We start from the raw sequence: 9143 nt of genomic DNA, 5'->3' as shown, positions 1-9143 counted from the left end.
CGCAAAGCCCGGCAGGCCGATGAATCTCTTAGTATTCCATTCTTGTTCTGCTATTCTAGAGGCAACGTGAATCGTATATATACGAGGCAACGTGGGGGAGAGGACGCTGGCGTTGTCTGTTCGCCGCTTCTCCACCCACAACAAATCATGTTAATGTACTATTAGATTTACATTTTATTTTATTTCCTTATGTTTGTGACTAGTCTAACAGTCAGAGCTACAATTGGGACTGTTGCTGATTGCTGGCAGCCACTGAGAAGTCGTTGTTCGTCGTTTCGCCGTTTTCGTTTTCCACTGCTTCTCTAATGTTTACGTTTGAATTGCTGCGGTTGGTTTCTGGTTTGGAGGACATTTGATGTTTTTCGCCGCGGGTGCTCACTGGTGGTCTCCTGCATGGTGGCTGAAGTTTGCACCGGGCTAGCGTCATCCGGGCTCTCGTCGTCGGCGTCCGGCATGATGTTGGGATGTTCTGCTTCTCGGCTGCGCCGGCTGCGCCGCTGTTCCGTCCTGCATTGCGACCGTGGAGCGACATCTGCGCCGGCCCCGGTGTGTCCACAGAAGTGCCCGGAGGAATGTTCTGCCTCCTGCATGGTGCTGCAGCGATCCCCATCGTATGAATCATCATGAAGAAGACCCATCATCTGGTCTTCACCTTTCATGCCTCGGCGATGTCATCGGGACACTGCCGCTGGGAGAAATCTGAAACATGGAGTGGACCACAGTGTGCTGCGGAGCTAACAGAGACTTCCACCATCAGCTGTTTTCTGTCCACCATCAGCTCTGTTTCTGTTCACCATCAGCTCTGTTTCTGTTCACCTTCAGCTCTGTTTCTGTCCACCATCAGCTCTGTTTCTGTTCACCATCAGCTCTGTTTCTGTTCACCATCAGCTCTGTTTCTGTTCACCATCAGCTCTGTTTCTGTTCACCATCAGCTCTGTTTCTGTTCACCATCAGCTCTGTTTCTGTTCTGTTTTCTGTGTTGGTTGATTGTTTGAAGTATTCTATATTTTTACTTGTTATTCATTTTTTGTTGTTATCCCCCCCCCCCCCCCCCCCCTTTGTTGCACTTGGAGATTCTTCGGAATGAAAAGTGCATTATAAATAAAATCTATTATTATTATTATTATTATTATATTCTCTCTCAGTCTCCCTCGAGTTGACATCTGAAGGGCGGCGCGAGCAGTTTGAGCTTATATCGTCCGATCTTGCGGGCTATGTGTAATATAATAGTCCAATCAATCACGGGTCAATGAGAAATTAAAACATTGTATTTGTTTGATAAAGACATTTATGAACCCTGTGATCGAGATAATCATTCTGGTTGCTGCTTCTCCCTCAATCTCTCCTCTCCTTCATGTCTACTGACAGGGGAGCTTAAGCTCATTAAATATGCAAATCTTATCCAATCCTATAGCCGTGGGCGTTTACTTCCAAGTCTCCAGTGCATCACGCCCATCAAAACCCAGCTTTTTGGAGAGAGCCTCAAAACCAGTGTAGAAAATAGCCTGTTACTTATTAGTTATGATGTTTTTGAATGTAAAAAAACACACTAACATAATTAGTTGACCCCAGACAACAGTATGAAAAAATAAAAAAGCCAGTTCATGACACCTTTAAAGAGTGGCTTGACACAAGGAATGCCAGTTAAAAAAAATTGAGTTAATTAGCTGATTATAGTGTGGCACCACAGGTGTCTTCAATATTGAACCTTTTCACAATATTCTAATTTTACTGAATTTGACAGAAAGATGGCCTAATGAATTTGGGATTTTCCTTATTTGTCAGTTATAATCATCAAAATTTAAAGAAATAAAAATTTGAAATATATCAGTCTGTGTGTAATAAATTAATATAATATACAAGTTTCACTTTGTGAATAGAATTAGTTAAATAAATCAACTTTTTGATGATATTCTAATTATATGACCAGCACCTGTACATTGATCACGATTGTCGGCTGTACCATTATTGTGTCTTTTTTATTTAAAAAACAAACAAACAAACATTCTATAAACTCTCGGTTGTATTTAATTTTGTACTATATTTTACATAATAAAATAAACTCACTTTCTAATTTACCATTGGATAACAATGATTGTAATTAAATATCGCTCACCTATTTTGCTATGACAATGGTACGTTCCTGTTTTGAGTCTACAAAATAGGAGCGCACGCTCATGTCAGTACACGCGTGAGCACACGAAGAGAAAATGGCGAGGTTTCTAAACTCTAATATAAGGAAGTGTTTGGCCACACAGATCAGGATGTCGTCTGACCAGGTAGATAAAAAAGGCCAAGTGACTATTCCGTAGCTTAAAGGGAAAGGGTTTCGCTGTATTTCAAATGCCTGTTTAGCACGCACTGTCAGTTTGTCAAGGCATTTCTTCAACTGTATGCTGAATAACTGCGAATATTATAGATGTGACACTAGTCCTATGTTATAACGTTGGTAAAACATGTCAACACGGGACCTTTTTTATGTAACTAATTGCACAACAAGAGCGCTTTCAGGTTGCCCTTGTGTTATGACCCTTTTGTTTACATTCAAGATACTTCTAGTTACATCCTTTGTACTAACAACTGCGAAACTCCTGCAGTACAATGTATTTGTATAATGTATAATATATTTAATTTGATTTGTGCTTGTAAATCCATGGAGCTGTTACTAATTTCTGGTAGAGTAATAAACAATTGTCTTGTGCAATATGTCCCTGTCTCTCCCTCTGATAAAGCTAGGAGAACTGGGTAAAGGTGCTGGGAAAGGAGGTGGCGGTGGAGGTTCGGTAAGGGAGGCAGGAGGTGCATTTGGCAAGAAACAGGCCGCTGAGGAGGAGATGTACTTCAAGTGAGTGGTTTTGCTTAATCCCATTGCATTTCATCTTTCACACTAGATCTCAACTGCTTACATGGGTACGGCAAGATTAGCCCTCTCAACATTTGATTCCGTCGTGTGTAGTTGTAAAGCTTGCAGTCTTTCATTGCACTTTATTTTAGAAGGATTTAAGTTCTGTGCCAATTGGAAGCCACCCAAAAAAAGTTATTTTATACATTTTAAACTTCATGTCATATTCTTCCTCTTCATTACTTTCACAGGAGAAAAGAGCAAGAACAATTAGCTGCTCTGAGAAGACACCACCAGGATGAGATTGACCACCACAAGAAGGAGATTGAGAGATTACAACAGGAGATCAGCCGCCATGAGGGCAAAATCAGAAAACTTAAACATGATGACTGAGACTGGCAAAACTAGACATTTCATAGACAAATGTCCCACACAGAATGTTTTAAACTTTATGGAATAATTGTGGATGCTTTATATTAAGAATTGAACTGTAACATCTGCTGTCACTTATGAAGGCATGTGATTGAAACACTGAAATAATATAGGTTAATGTGTATTAAATCAGTACAGTTTCTCTTGTCAATAAACATTTAACTTCTGTCTCAAATGGTGTATTGGTATCAATTATATACTTATTCCACAAAGATGGCAAATGATTTAAGCACCAGTATTAATCTGTATTGTGGACAAACTGATCAAAGTATATCAAATGCAAAAAAAGGGGAGCTTTAATAAAAAAAAAATCTGTGTTTAAACTCACAAGCTGCTTTCAGGGTGTACAACAGGTTTGATGCATACTCATTTTAAGAAACGTGTTTTAAAAACAAATAATAATTATGCGCAATGCCTGTTGTACACCCTGCAGAAGGCTCTCAGAAGCTGAAATATGTTGGTTATTTTTTAGAGCTCCCCTTACCACGAGTGTTGCTGAATTTGCTTCTTTTTTTTTTTTTTGCATCTTTTATATTAATTTATATACTGCTTCCATGCACCTTGTGAGTTGGTAAAGTTGCTCCTGATCCTACTTTGTCTACCAAATGAAATGACACATTTTAGATATTTGTATTGACCAACCAATTTCAGGCCTTAACACTAAAGAGCCAATCAGGTGTGTTTGATTAAGCTGGACCTCCAGGAACAGGTTCAGAACATAGGTTCAGAAACACAGCTTTAGAAGATTTCAAGACGCAATGGAAAATAATTTATTTGATTTTGTCATTTTAGACCCCTTGTAGCTCATTGGCGCTCCAGCTGGTGGCAGCCGAAATAAATTAATCAAATTACAAACGTCCTCTGAACGGAACTGAAGAACATGGTGAAGTGAAGAACAGAGTCCTGTACGTCATTTCCGATGTGAAAAGACCCGCCCATGCCCCTGTCTTTTACGTCGGGCGGCCCCTCGTGTCTTTCTTTTCCACATCATGGCGGACCGGTTCAATAAGGTGCGTTCGAGCGGTGCGATTTACATTAAAATATTTCGCTTTTCCTCATCGAGTGAACGTGATATTTTGGGGCTAGTGTGTAGGTAACATCACCTGCCGCTGTTTGCGTTATTTGGGGTCCGTTTTAAACGGTAGAATTACTATTTTTGGGAAAGAATTTTGCTCACGCATCATGTCTTGTTGGAAGTCGCAGGCCTGTAGTGATCGTAACGTGGTGCAGTAAAACCGGACTAGCGTTGGTGTCAATGTTCAGGTATATAAATGAACTACTTCTATTTTAGGATGTTTTTATACTTAACGAATGGTCTGGTTTCGAAGCGTTTAGGCCAACACTAATTAAAATACGTTTTACTGCAAGCGGCGCAAATGGATTGAAGCATATTGCGCCATTGTAAAGATCACGTCTTGATTTGTAAAATGTTTTGAAAATTAGTTGATGGCGTAGTAATCTACTAGAATAAAACATGGATAACGTCAGATGTGCTTTTGTCGATGATTAGCTTGCAACCACAGTCGAGTATTCGAGTTTAACGACCATGAGAATACTTACGTGCACTACCATCTGAGACAAAAGGCTATGGTTTGATAGCAGAATATGCAATTAGTCAACTCAGTAGTAATAAAACAAACCTGGTTTCACTTCTTCACAGGTTCTGATCATTGATGGCAGAGGCCATCTACTTGGTCGCCTCGCCGCCATTGTGGCCAAGCAAGTGCTGCTGGGTATGCTCAGACTTTTCAGAAGCCAAGTTTTTTTTTAAACTGTTACCTTATTTTAATGTGTCCTTATTACTGTGTACCTATACATACAACTTAAAGCTATATAACTATAATTGTTCATAATGGAGTATTGTAGTGACTACATGTAATGTTTAACAATGACATGTTTTTGTTTTCTTTAAAGTTTATTTGCCCTCAAATTACCTTAACTGTCATAGTTTTTAAGCAGTAGTAATACTTGTGCTTTGTTCACAGGTCACAAAATTGTGGTGGTGAGGTGTGAAGGTATCAACATTTCTGGAAACTTCTACCGCAACAAACGTAAGTTTGTTGATCACCTATAAGTATGTTTGGTTTTAAGTACACTGACTGACCAATGTGAAACTATTGAATTTGTGTGGTGCTAAAGGGGATGTTTGTTTGTACAGTGAAGTATTTGGCCTTCCTCCGCAAGAGGATGAACACCAACCCTTCCCGTGGACCATATCACTTCAGAGCCCCCAGCAGAATCTTCTGGAGGACAGTAAGAGGTGATTTTTATATGCATTCTCTGCTCCAGGGGCATTTTACACTGGCTATACTTCAAACAATGATGAACACCTTTATCCCGAATCTGAGTCCAGTTTGATGATACAATCTACGGATCTGACTACTGAGTTTGAATGTCACTGAGATGATCTGTGATTTTTAGCTACTTTCAATGGATGGATAAAGTATTGAATGTTGAATTTCTTTAACAGGTATGCTCCCACACAAAACCAAGAGAGGTCAGGCTGCTCTGGACAGGCTGAAGGTCTTTGATGGCATCCCTCCTCCTTATGACAAGGTAGCTTATTCTTCAGTCTCAACGTAGTATTTCACAGCTGAATACTGTCGATGATGACTTTTCACTGCCTTGTTTGAGTGTCAACTGAGAATACACCTAAACTTATCTGAGACTTTTACTCCTGGAGTTAGAAATTGGTCTTTTTGTCTTTTTCCTCATTTAATCTCTGATTGTGCTTCACAGAGAAAGCGTATGGTCGTCCCAGCTGCTCTCAAGATTGTGCGTCTGAAGCCCACACGCAAAGTAAGTTTTTTTTTTTTTTTTTTTTTTTTTTTTTTTTTTTTTTTGGCACAATCTCTGGATTGTTTGAAATTTGCTTTTTGTCAGTGATGTTTTTCCACAGCAAGTATGAGTTTAACGACCATGAGTCAATTTCATGCACTACCAGCTGAGACAAAAAGCTGCAGATATTTAATTTGTTTACCTTGGCTATAAGGTCCAGAATGCTTAAACACCGATTTCTGCACTTAATTTTTGGCTTTGAGTATTTGGCCTTAATTTAAATTTGTAAAAAACTTATTTCTCTCTAGTTTGCCCTCCTTGGAAGATTGGCACATGAAGTTGGCTGGAAGTACCAGGCCATCACTGCCACCCTGGAGGAGAAAAGGAAGGAAAAGTCCAAGCTGCGCTATTCCAAGAAGAAACTAGAGATCAAGCTCACCAAGCAGGCAGAAAAGAACGTTGAAAGCAAGATTGCAAAATACACTGAGGTTCTTAAACAGTATGGTGTTCTCGTTTGAGCTGTTCTGCAAGTCAAAATAAATGTTTATAGAAACTATTGTCTTGAGTGGTTTGTTTCTTATTGACCCCCCCTCCCGCCCCCCAATTATTTTTTATCTAATTGGTTCAGTTGACTGTAGTGATTTAATGTCTCTGTAGCACCATTCCAATCTAAAATTTGCTTTGAGTTAAAATGGGTGTTTCTACAAAGTTGCTCCAAACCTGTATGACATTTTTCTGCTGAAAAGTACATAATTTGAGTGTTTTTATAGAAAGTTGATGTGGCCCCATTAATTTCACTTTAATAATCCCCTCCTGTTCTAAATTGCCATGTTCAAACTTGTTAAGCAGATGAAATTCATAAAAGTCGACTAATTTGGGTGTGTTCATGAATTATTTTGGGTCAACTTTCCCTTAAATTTTTCCACTTCTGACTTATTCACATTCTAACAACTTTGTTTGAATGTGGACATAGCTACACAAAATAGCTTGGGCTCTAGTATGTATCTTGTTTATTATGAAAGCTTTTAAGGCTGTAAAGTTTTTGGAGCGTTTTGTACTTGTTTAGAATGGAAGGAAAAATGGAGAATACAAAGTTCTCTTAAAGCCTGTCAAAATATACTGATTACTGACCGCCTATATTGATCACGAGATGTGCCGTGGCGTTATAGTTTTGATAACATGGGTATTAGGTTTTTTTTTCTACGTAGGGGTCTTTTATTTTGACATGGATGTATGTCGTCAATTCCATGGTCAATTCACGTGATCGCCACTTCATTCTGAAAACATGGCTTTTCTTGCAGAGGACCAGTTCACTGCTTTACAACTGCTTTTAAAGGTATGCAACTGAATATCAGTTATTCATATGTGGTTTTTCCGTTTCTGTTGACGACATTGAATAGTCGTGTATTCTGCCACTATTACTGATTCAGGCTCCGTCTAAAGATGTTGTGCGGCAGATCTGCGCGGAGAGTTTCCCAGCCGGAGCCTCCAAGCGTCAGTCTGTAATCGAAAAAACTGCTAATTCTCTGTCTGTGTCCAGCATTGAAGCAATGGAGGTGCGTATATGCCATGTAATTCCCAGCTAAAATACTAACATTAGCTAGTATACTTGGTTGTTAATGTAAAAGTATGTGTTTTTATGTTTACAAAAGAAAGTTGCAAACAAAGCAATGTATATTTTTCTATCATGAATTTGTGGGGGAAAGTGTACGATATTCAAATAAATACATTGTCAGAATGCTTACTGATCAAAGATGTTACTACGGCATTACATACATAGTTAATAACTTTGCATTAGCAGCTATTTTCAGATCCTTCAAACTCAAAAATATAATTATCAGTGGGATTGATTGGCTCATTGTTCACTATAAAGCACGTACACAACCACATAAATGTTGTTGGTGTTAATACATCCTTTATTTTATTAATCAACAGTTGCTGACAGCTTTTCACACACTATCGCATCATGTTGTGTACCAGAATCTAACCTCTCCGGAACAGATCCTGTCAGTTTTCCCAGAATCATTCCACTCAAACCTAAAGAATCTGATCACCAAAATTATCTTGGAAAACAGGTGGATGCTTCTTTTAAACCTTCTTTTAGTTTGTCAAATAAATGTCCTGCAGTAATTTACCCTGCAGACAAGTGTATAACCTGATTTTTTAATGTGTGTAAACATTTTCAGTGTCACATGGAGAAATGATGCTTTGTCCAGTCAAAGTAAGTGTGATTTCTTTTCGTCAAAGTTGTCATTGTTTCACATGATGATATTGTATTTTATGTTTGTGATGCATAATGAAACCATTTTAGAGCTGTGAAGTTATGAAGTTTTTATTTTTTATATAGTTTCACTACCAAAACTGGTGGATATGGAGTGGCGAGTGGACATGAAAACTGCTTCGGACTCCTTGAGTCGCATGGCTGTGCCAACCTGTCTTTTACAAATGAAAGTAAGATGCAGACATAATCATTGCTGTAATTTAAAATGACTATTTTACTAAAAGGTATGTCTAATTTAAGTATAATAATAAAACATTGGTTTAGAACAGTTATTTATTTGAAATGATCAATTCATTTTGATCTATGTAATATTTAGTTTATATTTCTTGAATGTTTTTAATAATCCTACAAAATACCTCTCACAACTCTTGTGTATGTGTTTGCCAAAGCTCCAGGACACTCCATGCATTAGCAGCGGTCCAAGTGAGTCCACGATTACAATGGAGCTGAGTAGAGAGACACTGGACACAATGATAGACGGTTTGGGTCGCATCAGGGACCAGCTGACTGCAGTGGCAAGAAAGTAGAGCAGAATGACAGATGTTGTCCCTAAATCTTTCTGTGGACATTCAAAAAACATTATGGTTTTTGGATGGGGGAAAAAATGGACATTTAAAATATAAAGAATTGTAAACTGGGTTAACTGATTCCATTAGTTTGTTGCTTTTTTTATATGTGGTTTGTTTCATGTTTATAATCTTTGTTATATAAAAGTTGTCCCTTACAGATACGTTTTTTTTCTTTTCATTCTAGAAGTACTTTTTATGTTCACGGGATATTTTCATAGCAATAATACATTGTAATAAATTG

At 38.3% G+C, this 9143-nt stretch overlaps 3 protein-coding genes and 3 non-coding genes across 6 annotated transcripts; all 6 read left to right on the top strand.

Annotated features, from left to right (window-relative positions):
- Window positions 1-2123: 2123 nt before the first annotated feature.
- On the top strand, window positions 2124-3449 carry atp5if1b (ATP synthase inhibitory factor subunit 1b). The gene is made up of 3 exons (XM_067454589.1): window positions 2124-2279; window positions 2733-2845; window positions 3094-3449. Exons 1-3 carry the CDS (start codon window positions 2211-2213, stop codon window positions 3233-3235), a joined length of 324 nt encoding a protein of 107 aa, XP_067310690.1. The 5' UTR covers window positions 2124-2210; the 3' UTR covers window positions 3236-3449.
- A 751-nt stretch (window positions 3450-4200) lies between these two features.
- On the top strand, window positions 4201-6608 carry rpl13a (ribosomal protein L13a). The gene is made up of 7 exons (XM_067455518.1): window positions 4201-4284; window positions 4935-5007; window positions 5260-5325; window positions 5433-5534; window positions 5745-5830; window positions 6014-6073; window positions 6361-6608. The coding sequence occupies exons 1-7, from the start codon at window positions 4264-4266 to the stop codon at window positions 6568-6570; spliced, it is 618 nt and encodes a 205-aa protein (XP_067311619.1). The 5' UTR covers window positions 4201-4263; the 3' UTR covers window positions 6571-6608.
- On the top strand, window positions 4770-4856 carry LOC137091686 (small nucleolar RNA Z195/SNORD33/SNORD32 family). The gene has a single exon (XR_010908130.1). It is a non-coding gene; the product is annotated as a small nucleolar RNA Z195/SNORD33/SNORD32 family (small nucleolar RNA).
- On the top strand, window positions 5589-5663 carry LOC137091687 (small nucleolar RNA SNORD50). The gene has a single exon (XR_010908131.1). It is a non-coding gene; the product is annotated as a small nucleolar RNA SNORD50 (small nucleolar RNA).
- LOC137091685 (small nucleolar RNA Z195/SNORD33/SNORD32 family) lies at window positions 6150-6228 on the top strand. The gene has a single exon (XR_010908129.1). It is a non-coding gene; the product is annotated as a small nucleolar RNA Z195/SNORD33/SNORD32 family (small nucleolar RNA).
- A 714-nt stretch (window positions 6609-7322) lies between the features above and the next one.
- On the top strand, window positions 7323-9059 carry commd9 (COMM domain containing 9). Its single transcript, XM_067455519.1, has 6 exons — window positions 7323-7388; window positions 7483-7608; window positions 7988-8127; window positions 8239-8273; window positions 8400-8503; window positions 8723-9059. The coding sequence occupies exons 1-6, from the start codon at window positions 7338-7340 to the stop codon at window positions 8858-8860; spliced, it is 594 nt and encodes a 197-aa protein (XP_067311620.1). The 5' UTR covers window positions 7323-7337; the 3' UTR covers window positions 8861-9059.
- Window positions 9060-9143: the final 84 nt, after the last annotated feature.

This window comes from Pseudorasbora parva, chromosome 10, assembly GCF_024679245.1.
Source record: "Pseudorasbora parva isolate DD20220531a chromosome 10, ASM2467924v1, whole genome shotgun sequence".
Lineage (NCBI taxonomy): Eukaryota > Metazoa > Chordata > Actinopteri > Cypriniformes > Gobionidae > Pseudorasbora > Pseudorasbora parva.
Note: the sequence above shows the minus strand (reverse complement) of the source record. Positions and strands in the feature narration are given on the sequence as shown.

Excerpts from the sequence above, each read along its gene's own strand:
- atp5if1b (XM_067454589.1), top strand. The coding sequence starts at position 2,211 with ATGGCGAGGTTTCTAAACTCTAATATAAGGAAGTGTTTGGCCACACAG. Across the intron at positions 2,280-2,732 it reads TCAGGATGTCGTCTGACCAG|CTAGGAGAACTGGGTAAAGG; the intron begins GTAGATAAAAAA and ends CCTCTGATAAAG. Across the intron at positions 2,846-3,093 it reads GAGGAGGAGATGTACTTCAA|GAGAAAAGAGCAAGAACAAT; the intron begins GTGAGTGGTTTT and ends TTACTTTCACAG.
- rpl13a (XM_067455518.1), top strand. The coding sequence starts at position 4,264 with ATGGCGGACCGGTTCAATAAG. Across the intron at positions 5,535-5,744 it reads CTTCTGGAGGACAGTAAGAG|GTATGCTCCCACACAAAACC; the intron begins GTGATTTTTATA and ends TTTCTTTAACAG. Across the intron at positions 5,831-6,013 it reads TCCCTCCTCCTTATGACAAG|AGAAAGCGTATGGTCGTCCC; the intron begins GTAGCTTATTCT and ends TGTGCTTCACAG.
- commd9 (XM_067455519.1), top strand. The coding sequence starts at position 7,338 with ATGGCTTTTCTTGCAGAGGACCAGTTCACTGCTTTACAACTGCTTTTA. Across the intron at positions 7,389-7,482 it reads CTTTACAACTGCTTTTAAAG|GCTCCGTCTAAAGATGTTGT; the intron begins GTATGCAACTGA and ends TTACTGATTCAG. Across the intron at positions 8,504-8,722 it reads CCTGTCTTTTACAAATGAAA|CTCCAGGACACTCCATGCAT; the intron begins GTAAGATGCAGA and ends TGTTTGCCAAAG.